The sequence below is a fragment of the Typha angustifolia genome, chromosome 5 (genome assembly GCF_048772165.1).
Source record: "Typha angustifolia cultivar Huaian chromosome 5, ASM4877216v1, whole genome shotgun sequence".
Taxonomy (NCBI): Eukaryota; Viridiplantae; Streptophyta; class Magnoliopsida; order Poales; family Typhaceae; genus Typha; species Typha angustifolia.
The window spans coordinates 4,675,521-4,696,826 of NC_133243.1; the positions used below are offsets into that span (position 1 = coordinate 4,675,521).

At 34.0% G+C, this 21,306-nt stretch overlaps 1 protein-coding gene across 1 annotated transcript; it reads right to left on the reverse strand.

Moving 5' to 3' along the window:
* Positions 1-827: 827 nt before the first annotated feature.
* LOC140760571 (uncharacterized) lies at positions 828-19,465 on the reverse strand. Its single transcript, XM_073097580.1, has 19 exons — positions 19,367-19,465; positions 19,110-19,287; positions 18,860-19,025; positions 18,509-18,645; positions 14,781-14,884; positions 14,576-14,671; positions 10,153-10,243; positions 9,614-9,725; positions 9,329-9,525; positions 8,460-8,551; positions 8,301-8,356; positions 7,803-7,892; positions 7,596-7,695; positions 6,680-6,784; positions 6,504-6,573; positions 1,729-1,883; positions 1,568-1,622; positions 1,129-1,427; positions 828-1,028 (listed from the first exon to the last, which is right to left on the reverse strand). Exons 1-18 carry the CDS (start codon positions 19,367-19,369, stop codon positions 1,360-1,362), a joined length of 1,875 nt encoding a protein of 624 aa, XP_072953681.1. The 5' UTR covers positions 19,370-19,465; the 3' UTR covers positions 828-1,028; positions 1,129-1,359.
* Between the last annotated feature and the right edge of the window lie 1,841 nt (positions 19,466-21,306).

A 21,306-nucleotide genomic window follows, 5' to 3' on the forward strand; every position in this document is an offset into this window, starting at 1 on the left:
GCTTTTCTACTCACTATACAAAATCTCAGTACATCTCTAAGCTTGTAGATGATTTGGGAAAGATATTGCAGTCTTGGTAGCTTACATTTGTGCAGTCCAATTACTTTCTCAAATTTATCTTGGCAAGGAAATACTCTTAAACAAGTGTGAGAACTAACAGCCATTTGATTTACATAAATCAGCAGTAGCTTTCTAGTAGTAGTTACATGTTTGAAACCAAGGTTGCTATAACTTTTCTAGAGAGGATATATTCTCATGTCTTTGTTCTAGCAATCAGGCTTTTAGACTGCTGATATAGGCAATCTTCATAACTAAATTGATAAGAAAATTAATTCTAATCTCAGGGAACAACCAACAAATTATATTTTTATATATTTATGCCAGTTAACTTTAGCCTTAGCCTATCATTACCCATTCTTCTAGTCAAGGATACCACTAATCATGGAAAAAAAAAATACTTATATTTTGACTGTCAAGATGGTGAGTTTAGCTTTGAGGGTTTTTCTGCATAACACTATTTAAGAGTTCAAGATATACTTCACGGCTGCCTGGTATAGTGAACTTTTTATCCAGAAGATCCACCAAAAATAGTGAGAAAGAAATACAAGCTGTCATTTGAGAATCATCTTATGAGTTGAATCCATTTTCCCAGAAAGAAAAGCTAACTTGTGCATTCCTGATCTACTTTCCCTCCTATTTTTTTAACAAGAAATTGCATCCGAATCCAACCAAGTTAGCAACAAAATTGCTATCTTTAAAGAGATTCGGACTTTCTGATACTATGAGAGTAATAAGATTTTTTAGGGTTGCATACAGAAGTATCAAGGTGCAGGAAAGACACAAGCTTAATCACATTAATTTGCTGCAAGTACACTGGGCAAGGCATCAATAATAAACAAAATTAGAGACACATATCAAATTGATCATCTGTTCATAAAAGGGACAAAGTCCCCTGCACCCTCTGGGTTCATAAGTTCTTTGTGCCTTTAGCATGTTACCGGATTCAAACCACGTCCAACTTGAATGAACTGCAGCATGCATTGTTTATATAGTTACATTAGGTCTATGAACAGATATTATGGAATAAGTAAAGAGAGCAGAAAGTTGATCATAGCGAGCTTGACTTACTAATCCTATCAAATATCAGCTTCAAGGCACTTAAGCAGGGCCATTCTGGAGTATGGCTTTAGAACCAATCACACTAAAGCTTTGTAGTGGATAGTCAGTCTAAAAGGATGAAGGAACGCCAACTTCGCATATAGCTGCCTGAAACTCCTCTAATTTAATAATGAGGCAGACCAAAGCTCTTACAAAGCTGAGAAGATGTGAGGTAAACCAAGACAAGGCAGTGCCAGATCTTCAAACTCTTAATGCATGTTCAACTGCATTTCTAACAAATGGATATCGCTCAGCCCACCTCCTATAGCCTGCAAGAGTACGAAAGTAAGAAACACAGGATGACAATAGTCATTTTTTTTTTAAATCGGCTCAAATTCCATTGGCATTTTCTACCAATGAAGTGAAATCAAGAATGATAGAGGAACCAAAAACCAAGGTAATTATAAACCTGAAGCAACTAACTGATGTTGGTCAACATGTTCCCTTCCGTCCTTGCTTATCTCCTGCCACAGAATTAGTGATTTGGAAGGATTTGTTACACACTGCTCAGATAAGCAGTAAACAATGTGAAAACAAATGAGAGAAGGAAGCAAAGAAAAGTAACATTACCTGATCCAAACTTCTCATGATGAGCCGAGACAAACTTTCAAGGGTACTAAAGTCAAAATTAGAATGACTTAAGAGAGACTCCTCTGATGTCAAGTCAAATACCAATGTGCATATGCTTGAAGCCATCATGACAATTGACAGATCATTGCTAGTACCTGTTACAATGATTGGGAAGGAAACAAAGTTATGTTAGCAATGCATCTTACAAAAAATCAAGAGTCATGCAACCAAGTTACCGCATTCTATGCAGTCCTAACTATGAACAGTTGAATAAATATTTCCAGTGAAAAAGGGAATGATTGTCAATGCAAGAATGGATACAGAATTTTCAGTAGATTTTTAAATGAAAATATACTATCTGTAGCTTTTCAGTTCAAATAATATAAAATTGACAAAACATTTTTTTATCTCATTAATTGACAACTCTAAGAAGTAAGAACTAAGCTGAGTTTATCTTGTGAATCAATCGAGATCACAAAATGCAAATAGAAATAATACCCTGTTCTTCTAGTAACCGAGACTATGGTCAACTTCCGAATATCATTGGAAAGTTTGATGATGGGTAATATGAGAATACACCCTTTAGTTGATTAATGATTACATTATTGATACAAGGAAAAAAAATTAAGAAACAAATATTTCTTATGCTACATGGAGGCATATGAGGCTGCATGTTCTTAAATACAGTGAAGCAGAAGGAGAAAGGAAAAAAGTCTAATCATGTGGCTGAAGGACCAGACATTTTAGGGTGAGGAAAGAGAGATCAAAGAGAAAACAGAAGGAAACAAAATGTCATGGGACAGATGTCTGTGGCTACTTAGTAGTTGGAGAAAAAACAAAATTAATTACTAAAGAGAAGAGGCACGATCTTCAGACTAGGGGAAGGTTGGTATAAGCAGACATGTCAAACCAGCTAGCCATATCAATATGTGCTTCTGAAAACTAAGCGTTCAAATTCATTTCTTAGTACACTGTATAATAATAATATGAAAACCGGTAGAGAATATCTGAGTATAGAATAATCCCATATTCCCATTCTTTGTCATTATAAAAATGATAATAAAGAAATATGTAGGCAGATGATTGCCACAAACCATAACTATATCTATCTAAATGAAGTAATATTATTCATGTCCCGGCTTCAGGGGGGCAAGCCATCCTGTTACTAATAAATAGAACCTGCTCACGGATCAAATTTCAGTTAATCTGGTCATCAACCCCATTTCAAATCATACAGTCAGATCATATGAGTACTATGATCATTATACAAAAAATTGCCATAATTTCATGTTGCCAATTTAATTTCATCAGGTTTAACAGTAATTGTCTATCAAATATATTCAATGGAAAGCTTGAAAAGAAAGCGTAGCATAAAGTAATTGTTTCACTTAGTAGAAGATTCTACAACCCTTAAATGTGATGTTTGTTTTGCTTACAATAAAAATCAACATACTATGTTCAATCCACACCATTGTAGTGGTTAACAATTTGTAATTCTAACCAAGGTTCGAAAAATCAAGTTCAGGATTGGGATTAGCCTTTTCAAAAAAACGATACGTATCGGTCATATCGACCATATCGATCGCCTAGATTGGATCAGACTTTTCTTAATTATATAAATTATAAAGAGTAATTAAAAATATAGGAAAATTTCTAAAAAATAACAAGATAAAGAAATAAAGAAAGCAAAACTGTGGGGTAATGAAAACTGAAAAAAAAAAAAAGAGATTAGAGAGAGAACAACCGGAAGAAAACCAAACAAAAGAGAGAAAAACTTTGGTACAGTGAAGAAGAAGAAAAGAGAAGGAAAAAACAGAGAGTGGAAAAAATGAAAAAATTGAGAAAGAAATAAAGATAAAATTAAAAAACTATATGCTAAAGTTTGTTGGAGTTAAATCTACGTTATCGAAGTTCACTGGAGCTAGATCTCTCCAAAAGAGAAATAATGTCTATATGGTAAAGAGAGAAAAAGAGAAAAAAAAAGAGTGAGAGAGAGAGAGAGAGAGAGAGAGTAAGAAGAAAGAGTGAAATAGAGAAAGAGAGAATTTGGATCCGGCCTGGATCGGCCGATCCTGCTAACCATGGTTCAAACTAGTCAACTCATATTTCGTTCAAGCATGGATTGATCTAGGCCCAACTTAATTGACCTACGCACATATATAAGCATAATGTACTATAAATATAAATGCAAATTAGTCCTAAGTACTGGCTTCGAGAGTTAGTCCTAAAAGAAACAACAAGAACACCAAGCTTTCAGTCCCAACTATTTGGGTCTGGCTACATTGACCCTTCTCCATTCATCTCTATTTAGTGTATTGGTTTATGTCAAATCAAGCATTGTCGTATATTTCTGTACTAATTACACTCATATGAGTTTCTAACCTTCCCCTTTCTCTTAAGGAACATTCTACATAAGTACCTCCTTCACATGGATGTAATACCAATTTCTTTTGGGCATGCCCAAAACTCTTCTATTCTCGTGTAATTTATCCTCTATGGGTGTTATCTCTAACTTTTGTCTAATATTATGCTTTCTAATTCTATTTTTTCTAGTAACGTTATGCATATACCTAACATCTTCGTTCCAGCTACACTCAACCTTTGAATATGTAGTATTTAGGCCAACCATTGCAACGCAATGTTGTGCCCTGTGATGGGGTCAATTCTATGCACAACATGAGATGGCACCGTGTGTGCATGGATTTGTCTTGTTGTGGCTCACATAAATTTGGCCTATTTTTCCAAGGGTTAGCCAAGTTATCCAATCCAAAAGTTGTCATGTCAATAGCACGGAGTGTGCCAACCTTAACTCAGCATGGTACATATTGCTAGCATATGTTGCACCAAGTTGATGTGTCGTCAGCACACTTAATAGTTTTGATATCTTGAAAAATAATCTCTAAACCTTTCTAGGGCCTTAAATTAGATTTTAAGAGCTAAATTAAATTCCTTCAACACTATATATTAGTGTAACAGATGCAATTAGATTCTCATAATTTTCACCAATTTTTCTCAGATCCTCTTTCTTATGACAAATGAAAAAACATAAATTTTCCTTTGAGCTTTAAAATATGAAGTATAATTTATATAGATCAAGCACCAAAATACACAAAAGTATCAAAAGGGATAAAAGGAACCCCAAATTAGGTCTCTTGAAAGCAAGGATGATGTGCCTAAACCCCAAATTAGGTCTCTTTAAAGCAAGGATGGCCGTGCCACAAGCACGGCCCATGCCAACCACCGGCCGACCGTACCAGAGATCATCATTGAAGCGCCGCTCACATCCGCCACTCTAGATCCACAACTTAAGTATTTTTATGCAACACACCCACCCCAACCGGCCGAGCTCTCCTTTCTCCTTGAGCTAGGGCATCGACGTCGTAGCAACAATTCATCGATGATCTCTAACACGTGAATGGCGATGACGATGAGGTCGGCGACGATCGAAAGCTCAACGGCAAGCGGATCGCTACTAGAAGAGTGCCGTGCGGCACTCCTTGTGTCACGTGACGATACACCGTTGGCACAATAAGTGTCGACCAACATGCCCTATGCCGATCAGCACGGCCAACGTTGCTTTAAAGTAAGACATGCTTAGTTCTAGCAGTACATATCAATAACTAGCTATGAAAGAGTATCGAGATATTTTCCTAGTATTAGCATGTCAATAATTTATAGGCACAATACATATCGGTTATGCCCATCGGCACAACAATCCATGGTCCAACCTATGTATGAAGAAGTGCTAACGCATTGTCTACCTTATGATTATCTGGTAGGCTCATGATCTATCAAAATATATATAATTATATTATATTATATTATTTTATTTTATTTTATAGTTGCCTAACATTTCAATTATCTACAAAATGGTTGTCCTATAAAACTTTCCTTTAGTTAAAGGGGTCTTGGGCGGTAACACAATGCACTAGAAGAACTTCTCCATTTCAACTACCCTACTTTAATTTTGTGTACAACATTCTGTTGAAGTATAGTACAAGGTAATAAAAATAAATCTTTGGGCATTTCTCGCTGATTAAGAATAATTTTATCTCCATATTTTGATGCTTAAATTACTAAAATTACTAAAACTACATTCCATATATTCAGCCTTAGACCTACTTAATATATAACAGTTGGATTCTATATTTCTTCTCCAAACTTCAAACTATTCAAACTTATCTTAGATATATCAATTAAAACAATATCTTCAGCAAATAGCATACAACATGGAACCTCATGTACATTACCCTTGGTTAATTCATATATGACTAATGCAAGTTAAAATGGGGTTAAATGTCGAACCCTGGTGCAACCATATGGTTATATAATCATAGGGATATCACTCGTTTCTCCTCTGTTCACTCTCATGCTATTAGTAGCTCCATCATACATATTCTGAAAACATCAAGATATTCACAGAAAATTCCTTTCTTCTCTTGTACCTATCATATTAACTCCCTAGGAATTTGATCATAGTATTTTTTTTTCTAGATCAATAAATACCATATCTAAGTCCTTTTTCCTTTCCCCACTTCTCGAACAAGCATTTTAGTAAGTAGATAGTCTAAGTAGTCAGTCTACCTGGTATTAAACTAAATTAGTTTTCAGATACACTTGTTTCAGATCTATAAGAAATGAAAAAAAAAAAAAAAATTCATGATACATGGTTCTTGTTTGGGAAGGAAGTTCCAATCATAAGCAACTCCAAAAGCACTGGTCTCTTTTCTTTATCTAGGCATGAGAATAAGGAACAACAGGTAAACAAAACATACCAGCCCACAAGGCTAGTTTTTGTAGCAGGTTGATAAAATGAGAGCCTACTTGAACTTGAAGATCCTTTCTCTGTAATGGAAAAAGTCATTATATATAGGAAATACTGAAAGATCAAAATCACCAGTAAATTAATAAAAATGGAAGTTTCTTAAAAGTTGAAAGTATTATAACTTACATTTAACAGATAATTCAAGATGGTGTCACATGCCAGAAATATGGTACCATTATCCTCGAGCATCAATCTGTCTTGATCAATCATTTTCACAAGGCAGTCTACAACCTATAGATATTTTAAGAAAAAAAAGGATTCAATTTTTTCCTTTAAAACAATGCATTGTATCTATGAATCAGATATTCAGATGAATCATATCTTACTGTAGAAAAATACTATGCTTACTAAATAAAATACAAGCAGACAGTATACAACATATATCCATTTCAAATTTAAGAGATATGACTTCAAATTCATGTTGATTGTTGAATAAATAAAGACGTGTTTGTAGACATCTAGACAGACATTAAAATCTCTAAAGAAAACCCACAAAGCATATAAAGATTGGCAAACCACAAAGGAACAACGAGATATGCATACTTGGTAAAATAAACAGAAAGAAATGCGGAAAATTTTGAAGGCATGTAAGCAATGCAAACACCGTCACACTTAGAAACAGGTGGAGATAAAAGGATGACAAATTGTTTCTCTAGATCGATTTATAATATTAAAAAGAACTGCTTTCTAAGAGAAGGTTAAAAATCTTCCTCTAGAAGAAAATCGTAGATTGTGTTCTTTAAGGTCTGGTAGAGAAATTGCTTATACAGGTAGATATAGCTAAAATCCCATGCCGAGAGAAGAGAGATCAAAACCTTAAAATGGATAGGGTATTGATGCATGTTAGATCCAGCAAAGAAATAATGTAAAAAAAATTAAGCAAACCAAGAAAATCTACATCAACAAGTCCTCCAGTTGCTTTCAGGGAAGAACTGGCTAAGATGGCAAAACTATTCATCCTGTAAATCGTTGATAAAGAAAAGAAAAAAAATCTGAAGACATGCAGATTATCTGAAATGATACAGAATGGAAACAAGCTTACAGCTTTATATCCTCCAAAGGAAGCTAAGATTTTACATCCATCATACTCCATGGTTATTTGGCACAACATCGGAAGCAAGAAGCAGACAGAGTAGAAAGGGCTGCCAAGCACAAATGTGCAGGTATCATAAGCATTCAACTTAAAATTATGAACAGAAATATGTGTAGTTAAAGTTCATCAGAAAATAATTAAGAGACAATTAGAAACCTTGATTCATCTTGACCTTGAACAGAAAGAATATATTCCAAAAGATCTCGGGTCTTCTCCTTACAGGCATATGGTGCTTCTGCAAGATAACTGCGAGGAATATGGTTTAATGTTAGCATTACAAGTTCCAGAAAAGCACATGTTACTAAAAGGTGAAGATATTCAATCATGAAAATCAGTGACATAACCAGCTAAATATAAGTAGGCCGACAGTTTTGAGATAATCAGTTGCTGGGCACCTTAGTGATGAAGTTCACCTAATGGTAAACCATAAACATTAAACAAAACCGATAGTCCGATACAATGAACCAACGCTGGAAAGTCTACAAAATGATATACTTCATCTAATGTGTTTATCTCATAATACTAGGCATTGACCAGTAACGTCTATTATAAATCTGATCTTTGTAAGAGTATGTTTTAAAATAATTGCAGCATCAAGAATAATTGAAACAATCTAAATTTAAAGTTACAAAAGGAAGTTTGCAGTTTACACACCTTCCAATTATTCGTACAGCAGCTAATAAATCATCACCTTTCCTTTGCCCATGATCCTACACATTACCACTTTAAGATTTAACTTTCAAGTCAAGATAGTATTCTAAGTTTACACTAAATAGCATTTTCAATAACTAAGAATGGCGTCAGCATTATTACCTTAGAATCTTGTAAGAAATCCAAAACTATATTAATTGTCTCATTCAGTCCAGATATGGCCTTCGTTATGGTGCTTTCATGGATCAATTGGCCTATGTGAAAATTGAAAGAATTGCTCAATAGAATGCCCCAACCAAGAAACTGGCTAAACAAAATAAAAAAGAGAAGAGTATATAATTTGGGCATGGCATAAACCAAACTTCATCTGCACATGGATACAGCAAAAGGCATTACAAACCTTAAGGAGCTATCATTTAAGAAAAGCATGGAGACGGAAAAGAGTACTACAATACCTATCATTTCCTTAATATCATGGTCTAGCCCTGTCTGTGCTGCCAGCTTCATTTGGCAAATCATTTGAAAAAAACAGCTATCATACCAGGCAAAACCATGCATTTAAAGAAGCTAAATTGCAAGGCATTGCACCAGTGCAATACAAAATTGAGAGGAAGAGACAGAAAAAGGTGGGATTGCCTGTCAGATGCTCTAGTTGCCATGATCACCGATAATCAAGTCAGCAAGAAATAGCGCACCAAAGGTAATTAGCCAGGCATGAGTAAGATGGAGAGAGAAAGAGAGAAAATCCTATTAGGTGTTCCATCTGAAGCCACACACTATTAGAAATGAGTCTAAATTAAGAACATAATATCTTTGGAACAAATAGGTAAAATGGAATACCATTTCCAAAGATTAGCTCTAATTGCTACTGGCCATTATCTTTCTATGAATTAAAAACCCTCACTAGAAAAATTAAGTTAGACCATAGGGAAGCTAGATGAATGTTGTGCTGAAGAGGTTTAGCCACCTAAGAAATCCAAGTAAACAGGATGATAAAACCATAGTTAAAAACAAGAAGGATGTAAATTTACCTTCTTCTTCACCAACATTTGAGATCAATTTGATTATCTTCTCTATCAGTGAAAACGATATAGCTAGATTCCGCTGCTTCTGATTAATGACTTCTTCAGTATCAGAACTTTTTGATGATTCATATTTTAAATAAGCGAGTTCATTTAGAAGGACAGCAACTTCAATCCTTGCTGACTCTAGCACAAGCAAAATAAACCTGCAAACAGGTCAGAAAATTACACTAGATTTAGTGAACATTGTAATACTGGTCCAAGAAATCAAAGGAAAAAAGCTATATTACTTACTTGTTAATGGGCATTCCATCCTGCTCGTTACTCTTTTCCATCAGCCAATGTTCACCAAGTATAGACAACATGCACTCAGCCAGAAGAAGTGCCTGAAGCTTCTCAGAGGAAACTAAACATTTGAAAACAATATTTAGCAATAATTTATGAACAATTATCCAGAGAAGAACTATTAGTAAGAGACTAGCCAAAGGCTTTTCATTTATTTTTTTTCTCTTTTCTTCTTTTTCTTTTTTTTTTTAATTTTGTAAGTTCTTCTTTCCTTTTGGTAGATCATTTTTTATGTTTCAATAATTATAAGGAAATGACTTCTAACTCTGGGAAGATAAATCTTGTTTTACTTTTGCACCATTGAGACAACAAACAATAGAGAAAATTTTCCACAAAAGGCCAAGGATAGAAAAAACAAAACATAAAAACAGAAAATGTAATGACTCACAAAAGCATGTGGTACAATTACAAACAACATGAATTCACTACGGTTTTCTTTGACAAATACAAAATGATTCGGCAGCTACATATCCGAAAGAAAAACATACCAACACGATTTTGAAGAATGGCTGTAATGCCCACACGTATATCAGCTGCCCAACTTCGACTTGTCATGGACCTTAGAGCATCACAGAGTGACTTCAAAATAGCATAACATTGAAATCATACAGTTAGATACTAACTCACCAACTCTAAATATGTTATATACAAGTTATCAGATAAGATAAACAGACAACACAAAAAAAACAGCAACAATGTGTAAGTACCCGAACTGACTTTTCTTCATATGAAATATCTAATAGTTAGCACCATAGACTCAACAAAAGCTTTGTAAAAATGTATCTTTCAGACAAACATAAACCACTATATATACTTCGCAGAGAGTAATTACAGCAAGATGATAATAGCAAATACTGTTGTAAACTGGTAGTAACTAGTAAGGAGTTAAGGAATGGAAATCGAGCAAAGATAAAAATAAAATGAGAAATTTGCATATAACACCCTGACTTTTAGCTAAATTTGTATTTACACCCTATATTTTTACTATTTGCAGATCAAGCCCTATAATTTAGAGAATATGTGTAGAAAACAACCTATCGTTAGATCTATTAATTAAATTTAACTCAACCTCTGAGTTAAGTTAACTATACTACGAAAATTTCCTTCCTTCTTCCTCATTCCTTCCTCCCTCATCATCCCAACCTCCCTTACCAAGATTCAGCGTCCGCGAGGTGTTGGACACCAGGGTTTGCCTGAGAGCAAGATCCCTCGTCGAGGATGCCAACGAGGGGCAAGGGTCCCTTGGCAACAGCTCTGTCAGAATCGGGTGTCAACCTCAGGGATATGAGCGAGGCTCAAGGATGCCGGCGAGGCTTAAGAACGCTGACGATGGGTAAGGCTCGAGGATGCTGACAAGGAACAAGGGTCGAGAATGCGGGCGAGGGTCATGGCTGCATTCTCCTCCCATGGGTCAACCTAGGGGTCAACAGTCAACCTAAGGGCATTTTAGGTATTTAAGATATTTTAGAAATAAAATAGTTTCAATTAACGAAATATTCTCACAGTGTTAGTTGAAATCTTACTCGGGATGTTTTCTGCAATTTATAAATTATAGAGCTCAATTTGCAAATAGTGAAAATGTATGGTGTAAATGCAAATTTAGCTAAAAGGTAAGATGTTATATACAAATTTCCCAAATAAAATACTTGAATATTAATTAGGAGTATATAAAAGCCATAGAGTTTTGACCAAACTAGCTCTATTTTAAAATTTATTTACAAATAGATAACACCTAATTGTAAATACCAAAAAATTATCTATTTTACTCTTGCCCCAACTAAAATACTTACTGTTAAGCATTTTACTTATCTAAAAATAAAAACGCTAATAATAATAGAGTTTTCTTAAGTAAAGACCTTCCTAGGCTATAATAAGGGATTCGGTAAAGGATACGAAACATGATCTAAAGCGTTTCAATAAAAATGTTGATGAGATTAACGTTTTACTTAGAAAACGCTAATATTATCAGCGTCTTAATTTTAGATATGTAAAAGGCTTAATAGTTAGAACTACATTAAAATAAACCCCTTTTGATATTTAAGTTTGAGTGTTATCTATTTGGTAAATAAATTTAAAAATAGTCTAGTTCAATCAACAACACAAAATCATAAGCAAAATGTCAACATGGAAACATCATAATTAAATATTCATCCTCTATAGTCCATCTTTGTTGTCACAAACAATAGTAACAAAACTGATTGCCTTTTTCAAGACGATTGCAAACAACAAGCAAGATATTCAATCCCATCAACATAGTCATAAATTACGTAATGATGGTAAATTTGCTTTGGATCCAAAGTTCATAATTCAAAATGAACAAGGGAATGGTTAAAATTCAGAAGGAAATTTGAAGATTCAGAAATTAATAAAAGTAAAAGCAAGGCTAAACAATGCAATGTATAATTTTTATTAATGTGAAGAGAGGCATGATAACTTATAGTGCATAACAAAAGCACCTCATCAATGAAAAATTTATCTGATGTGGAACAAATGGATCATTAGGATTCCAGAAACGATGCTGGTGAAAGAAAGAGAAAAATAATGTGGTTTCACACCTCCATTCTCAATTAGGGTTTCACACCTAAAACACACATTAGAGATCTCAAAAAAAAAAATCATTTCTTCATTAACCCCAAGTGAGTAAAAAGCTGGCATATATATAGACGTTACAAATGACAATACGCAAATAACACTCTAAGCAATTGCTAAAAAGCAAATATAACCCTAAACACCATAAATAACAAATGTATAATAAAAATAATTGACTTAAAACTAATTTACTGAAGGAGGCTGCATTGATACATGCGCTTGTGTAATATATCACCAATGTCCGCATCATTATCACATACATATTTATCCAAATTATTCTTCATTAATATGAGAACTGCTTATTTAAGTAGGATAACTTAGAGTATAAATAGATTGTGATCATATCCATTAGGCAAATGTAGTTCTTGATACAAATGAGATATCATGGCCTCGTGTGTTCCATGACCTTAAGATATGCTTTTATTTATATTGATCCAGGATGAATAGCTCCCTATTGTTAAGTAACATGTGGTAAAAACTAAGGGTGTAAATGAGCCAAACCTGAGCGAGCAATGAGCCGGCTTCGGCTCAAGCTCAGCTCAAGATTCATTTTGAACCTTATATTTTGTTTAGGCTCAAGTCAATTCAAACTTATTTTCAAGCATTAAATAAACCAAGCTCATTAAGCCTTTAACAATAGGGCTGAGCTTATATTCAATTCGTAAATGACCCGAGCCTATTTTCAAGCCGTAAATGAGCCGAGCCTATTTTCAAGCCGTAAATGACCCGAGCCTATTTTCAAACCGTAAATGAGTCGAGCCTATTTTCAAGCCGTAAATGAGTCGAGTCTATATTTCAAGCCTTAAACGAGTTAACTTCAGCTTTAGCTCGATATGATGTTTATAAATTATACATAGTATGTATTATATATAATACTTTTGAGCTTATTGCATCGAGCTTGAGTGAGTCAGCTTCTGCTCAAGCTTGCTCAAAATTTTTCAAACCTTTTTTTTATTTAGGCTCGGTGGGGTTGAGCTGAGACCAAGCTGCTCATCTATTTTGACAGCCCTAGTAAGAACTATGGAGTCTAAGAAAAGAGATTATGTAATTTTGTTTAACCAAGAAACTAATTGCTGTAGACAAAGGTAATCCTAGTTCCTCCTTGTCATAGATAATAGTACTTTAAGAAACAAGTCAAATAACAACAATCCTTTAAAGATGTTGCCATTGATAGAAAAAAATAAATCAAGTAGAGATGTTCTTATCATGTTTTCCTTCTCAATCTTTATTCCATCCTTTTAGTACAATTCCATGTTGGAACTTATCTCCATGATCTAGCTTCCATATAAATAACAATATAGGATGAAGCAAGAAGACAACAGTAAGGAAAATCCAATCATATGATCACAAGCACGATATTAAATGTGGATTGCTTTTCCTAGAAGTGTAATGGCAAATTTTGTCTGAACCTAATAGGCTATACAAACTTAATATCAGTTTAAACTCCTCAACAGTTATTATGATATGATTAGAAAATATATCTAATATTTAATAAAGATTCTTACAACTCTCAGAGATCATCATTTTAACATCTCTTATTTTATACCGTCCACTAAATGCTAAGTGTTTTTATCCATGTCAAGTTACATTCACTTCCACTAACATGTTTTACTTCGATGTTGTAAATATTGGACAGAAGATGTGATTCCTCAAATGAAACAAGAAATGATAAAAGTGAAGAATAAAACAGAATATGGCTTGCACTTTGCTCAACAACAAATATAGCATGAAAAATATACTATTTCAGAATTGGGGAAATTGCATTACCTCCATGTGGTTTAGCTAAATTTTATAAAATTCCTATGTACATTCAACTTGAGCACTAACTCTCATGTGATCTTGACTAAGATACAACCATTATTTTTTTTCATAATATTTTACCAAATCAAAGATCAAATTTGTAGATCCTTATTAGAAACAAAATTATAGAGAATTAGACAAACTTTCTAATACATCTAAAATAATATTATTTAAACTTTAAATGATAAAAATATAACAAATATATTGAACAAATGTATGTTTTTATGATATCTTTATCATCTAATATCCTATCAGAATTATTTTAGAAACATTAGAAAATCTATACAATCCTCTATGATTTTGTTTCTAATGAAGATCTATAAATGTGACTTTGTTTGATCAAATATGATGAAAAATATAAAGGTTGCACTTTAATGAAGACCAAATGAGGTTTAATGCTTACGTTAAAAGTATATGAAAATTTTATAAAATTGAGTTAAACCACAAGAAGGTGAAATGTTACCCTTCAAAATGTTTACATATCTCAAGTATTATTTAAGAATGATAGGAAATCATGCTTACATAATCTTTTGAGGATAAAAGGGTGGCGAGCATGTGTAATGCATCAAATTTCATGGTATTGTGCAGCTTACAAAAAAGTCGGGCAAGGGAAGCAACCTGAACCACAACAAACATTGTCCATTCATCAGTAAGCAACAACTGACAAAGCAAGGTACATCTGTGCACCTAGAACAGAAGTAAAATGGCTTAGTATGCTTATCTATACCATGCATGAGATTCCTTGCAGATTATTTATACTCATCACATCCACAGTGAGGCTGTTAACTAACCGCTGAAGAAGTCGGACGGCAAGCTCCAAAGGTCGAGAACCTACAAATGAAAGCCTAAATGATACTCATAAGCAAACTCACTAGGTTTGAAAAATCAAAAGGAAAGTAAGGATAAAGCAAACACACACTATCTAGACAAACAACAAAGGAAATGACACATGTCTAATTTGAGGCTAACTTTTCATTTTATTTACCAAAAACCACTCAAATTTAAAAACTAACAAGAACTTACAGAGTGTTATCAACAAAAGAACAATCCTATTTTGGTCAGAGTTGGCAGAGAAATCTGTTAAATACCTGTCACTACTTTTCCATTCAGAATTGGACCTGGATGCTAAACAAAATAGCTCTAAGGTAAGGGCATGAACATAATTTTCCATTTCATGGTTAAAGAAGCTCAGAACTTGGTACATGTTTGACAAGAAAATGTTTTCTCATCAATCAATGAAAATATAGACCTCAAAAATGGCAGGTTCAAAATGTAGGTTGCTCATTATAATCCAAGCCTTTTCCCGACAAAATGGGGCTGGCTAGAGCACATCTCACAAATAAGAAGGCTTTGAAAGAGTTGACAAACTTATAGAATCAGGTGTCAGCCTGAGATCAACCCTTTGAAACATAGTGCGGAAAAGACCATAGAGGCTCTTCATAGATAGACTTAAATATGCAGGGTGTAAAAACTAATAAGCACAAAATATGTTGTACAGAATCTAACCTTCCGTGCAAATATACCATGCAATAACCAAATATTTTCTTAATGTGACATACTTTATCATCCATAGTATGTATAGAGATCAAAATAAAATCTCATATGACAAGCATACCCTTAAACCTTGTTCACATCTAGAATAGGGAAGAATAGGAATAGCAAAACCTAATTTGTTATTACTAAAATGAGAGTTTTATTCTACGAATAACTATTCATATATTTACTTGTATTCTGGAATAAGAATGTAATAATTATTTTTTATATGATATAAAGTGAATAAAAAGATAGAAAAAATTATTGCAATACCATTCGACTTGATTTAAAGTAGATTGAAGAGATAGATAGAGAAAAGATAATATATTATAGGTATCCAATGTATGCATGAAACATTGCATCATCATGCATTGTCTATACAGGGTTCTATGTATGCAATGTTCGGATGCTTGCGTTGCATACGTAAGGAATTATGCGTGAAATGCTTGAGAAACTATGTAGCACTACATTTGCATAACACTGTATGAACGCAATGCTCAAGCGCTTGCGTTACATATATAGGGCGTTATGTATGCAATGCTCGGCAAAGCAATGTAACACTACACTTGTGTTGCATATATAGAGCGTTATGTATGCAATGCTCAACAAAGCTATGTAACATTATATCAATAATGCTCGAACGCTTGTGTTACATATATAGGGCGTTATGTATGCAAAGCTGCCCAAAACTATGTAAAACTGTATGAACGCAAAGCTCGAGCGCTTGCGTTGCATATAGGGCGCTATGTATGCAATGTTCAACAAAACTATATAACACTGTATGAATGCAATGCTCGGATGCTTGCATTGCACATATAGGGCACTATGCATGCAATGTTGGGCAAAATTTATGTAAGACTATATGTATGCAATGGTCGGTAAATGAATATTTACACTTTCATTTGTTTTATTTTAGCTTAAAAGTTAAAAAAATAAGATTATTAATAATATTATATTAATTGTTTTCCCAAATTCTTATTTTATTATTTAAAGAAAGAAAGATTTAATTAGGTTAATACATAGTTTAAATAGTAAATATATTATTTTATCTGTGAGTAAATATTTTATTCGATAAATATAGTTTATTCAAATTATATTTTTGATGTTATTAGCACATATTTCATATTAAGACAATTTTAAAAAATACATTATATCAATTAAATACTATATTATTAATAATTTTATAATATTTAATAATAATACTTCTCAAAATGTGCTTAGTTTTAAGAAAATTAAATTATTGATATTTTTATTGAATTTTATTTATTTAGTGTAAAATAAAAAAATATGATAAGAGATGAGAGAGAGTAGCGTATGAGTGACTAATTAAGATAAGATATTTAAGAGAAAGGAGAGATGAGTAATGAATTATGATAAGATATTGATAAGATGTTTAAGAGAAAGGAGAGATGAATAATGAATTATGATAAGATGTTAATAAGATGTTTGAGAGAAAGGAGAGATAGGTAATGAATTATGATGAGATATTTAAAAAAGATAAGAGATGAGAAATAAATTAAAATAAGATACTTGAAAGAGGTTATAGTCAAATCAAGGATAAAATAGTGTTTTTATTATGAAATAAAGCTATTATGATATTTAGCTCTTATTCTGAAATAAAAAATTTATTATTCCTAAAGTGAACGGGGGCTTAGATCTCCCTTACAAACCTAAAAGTTACAAACTCACACATAAAAATCAATAGATACTTTACCTATATCATTCACCTTTTATCAGTCAATATATTTATTTCGTTATTTATTTATTTGAATATCAAAGAAAGATAAACACACTTTACCAAGCAAACTATCTTGAAACTTGATCTTCTGAGACAAATTCTCTTACCCAATTTATAGAACCCAAAACAAGAATAAAAGCTAGTAAACTAATAACGTATAGTGAAGTATCAATTCTATCTTGGAGCCTTATCAACAAAAATTTGTGCTCTACCCAACCTCATCTTCCTGCAAAGAGGCTTAATTGGTGAATAATTGAATATATTAAAAGCGCCTTGAACTATACATATAGAAATGCATGATGTGCCCATATGTTTCACTTGACGATATGATGTAACTATTTCAGATAAAGAAAGTAAGAGTTCCTCCTGATGCTACTTTTCTAGGGGTTGAGATCAATAATCCACTGAGTCTTAATCAGACTTGAGTTACGCTACAATCAACTAGCAAATTAAATATCTTATAGAGAAAAGTTAAGTACTTAGATTTTCTTCATCATTGTATCCAACTATATGTTAGACAATCTAAGAAAATGAGTGACCAAAGGGTGTTGCAATGCACGAGGCTCCAATCCATCTGGGGTCTCAGGAGGTGAGATTTAGTGCAGTCTTATCCTCATATCTAAATAGACCATTTTTCAATGACATGAACGCATGACCTCTTGGATGCAAGGGCAATCCTTAGCATCACAAAAACTGACAGCAAGAAAATCAGTGATGTAAAAATATATATTGAGTGAATGAAGCTTCTCCGCAAGTCAGGCTTGGCTCATCATATGTCCCCCTATATCATGCACTTCTCTCTTCATCTATCCACTTCTTCTATCTCTACTCTCTTAAATATGCATGAATTGATCTTTAAAATATTTTACCCTAGGCAGTAAATCGCTGCTTCCTATAATATTGCTCACTATAAAACCTCAGAAGAAGATCAATTCACCTTACATCGTCCTTAAAAAAATAAAAACCTATCTTCTTTATATCCCCGAATTTTCACAACAAAAGCAGTGTTTTCTTAACACAGATAACCTCAGCCGTGAGGTCTCAGCCATGACGTCCATCATCTCATAAGCCTATCCTATAGAAAAATATTCTTCTCCCACTTATCAAACCATAACTCACTCATTTTTTTCACAAATACACTATCAGTAAACAGAATTAATAAAAAAAAAATATTAAGCAATTACCGTCTGGAAGACTTGAGATATGAGGAGCTAGCACATCCATTACTCCAGACTCATAAAATTTAGTTGCCCCATCTTCAGAAGCTACTGCAACCATCAACAAGAATTCATAGCATTCCTCAATGATGGATTGGTCCAGTCTGCAAAAAATAGCCAAATAAAATTAACCAAAATTCTACTGAGAATTCACTCAGACCGTATAGCAATAAAATTTATTCCACACTCGAATGGCATAATGCAACATACGGACTTAAAATTTGTAATATATCATAAAAGATTGACTTGCATCCAAAAAATAGGAAAGCTCTTCTAGTTCAAAATCAGAACATTTTTCTTCCAAAATGAGACTCTTACGATATTGATACTACTTGTACCACAAGAGGGACCTTCGAAATCATTCCCTCTGAAGCCGCAATCTCCGGCACCCGAGAGAACGCCGCGAGAACCGTGACTGCAAGCCTCAAATACGCCTCGCGATCCTCCCCACCCTTCGCATCACTCGCTGCTCCCTTCCCCATCCCTTTCAAGTAAATTCACGAATCAATCAACTACTCTAAATCAATTTGAATAAGACTAAAACAAGGAAGAGAAACGAAAACTCTACCAGTCATCAGGAGGCGGCCAAGGAATCGAGAGCCAACGGCGCGGTAAACGTCGAACACTGATGCGCTGTCATCGCCTTTGCAGAATTTGGTGGCGAGGAGGAGTCCAGCAAGCTTTTTCTCGTCAGTGTCCCCGCGGAGAAGTCTCAAGCAGTCGTCGAGGGATGGAGAGTTGGATTCCTGAGAAGAAGAGTGGAAGAAAGAGAGATTAGACAACATATGAGAAGGAGATGGAAGAAGGAACGAGAGGAGCATTCACCATGGAGTCGATGAGAGGGCTTCCGGCTGCCAGAGAAGAAGAAGAAGAAGAAGAAGAAGAGAAGCCGAGCAGACGGGATTTTAAAAGAACTTGTGAGCCTGGAAGTTTCTATGGCGAAAGAAGGGGAGTTTATAATTAGACCTCTTTTAAACTATATTTACGGAAATAGATCTATTTTACTGTAGCCTATAGTAAACCACTAAATTATTAAAGGTTTTACCCGGCCGAGAGTAAATCGTTCATCACATCAGCAATTTTAATTAAAATAAAAAATATTACAAAATTCAGAGTTTTACTAGAAAAAAGAAAAAGAAAAATGATGCGCAATTAAGTATGTTATGATTAAAAATATTAAACTATTTAACGTCTTATTAAGAAGCAGAAGTGCACACTTTTGCTTTCTTATAACTTTCTAATCGATAATCTATTTTAGAAATATAATATATTATTATGAAAATAAAAGAAAATAAATGTAAATATTTTAAAGAAAGCTTAATTGAACCTCGAATAAGAAAGATATATACAAAATATAGAAAAAATTTGTAGTATCATAACTAACTTTGTGCTCAGTTTACTATTTTAGTCGTAATTATATTGAAGATATGAAAAAATCTTAAGTTGGAATCTTGTGTCCTTCCTCGCAACCAACTATGCTTAGAATTGCAATATATATATAACTCCTCTAGAATTTACTTTTCAATTTTTTTTTAATAGAACATTCAATTATTCAAAGTTTTACTTGTAGTTAAGTAATATGCTGAACTTTTCAGCATCTATCTAGGGCTACAGTGATAGACACGGTTTGGTATTAAATTTGAGTATAATTTATTCAGGCAAATAAGTTTTAAAAGAATCTAGTTTAATCAAAAACTCAAATGGCAGTTATCGCTATTGAGCAATCATGCTTGGAGTATAAATGAAAGTTTAGTTTCTGCACCAACTAGTAAGAAAAGGATTTCTCTGATCACATATTATCATTATATCATTTCTCACGTATTATATCATTTTTTGCAATTATACAGTCTAACATTTGATTTGCTAATTAAGTCAGCCGTTCACTATACAAATATAGCACATTTTTTAATAGTGATAAAGTAAAAGACAAGCAAAATGCATAGTTTAACAAAAACGGTTGTAAGTTTTATTAATTAGAATAGAAGTTACAAAATATGTCAATGACAAAAAAAATTAAAGGGCAAGATAGCTATTGAGAACAAAATGAACGATATTAAACCACCAAAACTTTAGTTGTGAAGCAACTTAATACTTCTCGATACCACATTAGAAGAAAAAGGAAAAACTCTTGATGAAAACTGTAATAACCCAAGCTAAAAAAAAGATTGTAGTTAGGTTGGGGACGACACAACCAGCCATGCTGTTGCCGACCCATGCCCAACATACAGTGGAGGGATTGTCATGGAGGTGTCATGCACCCCCACCATATCGGCGTCGCATAGAGGTGGGACCGAGGCCACCAACCACTCCGCCACTGCCATGCCACCACCCTGCTCTCCCTTCCTCTCTCTCTCTCTCTCTCTCTCTCTCTCTCTCTCTCTCTCTCTCTCATTTTTCTCTCTTTCTCTCGGTCCTCTCTCTAGTTCTCCTTCCTTCTCCCTCTAGTTCCGCTGCCCACCTTAGACCGTCGAGAGGAGCAGTCATTGATCCTCTTCCTCACTGGTGAGCCTCCCTTTCTTTTTCTCTCTCTTTTCTCTCTCCCTCACTTTCACTCTCACTTGCTTGGGTTCATCGAAACCAAGCCGTTGGCTAGCCACTAGCAATCAGTCCCCTCCTCGTCGGCCCGATCACCCCCTCTTTTCTCTTCTTCTTTTTCTCTCTCTCTCTCTTCTTCTTCTTCTCCTTTTCTTCTCCTCATCCTTTTGCTCTCGGTGCAACAGTGTTGGGCTTGGCCGAGCATTGTAGTGGACAGCGCTGAACCGAGC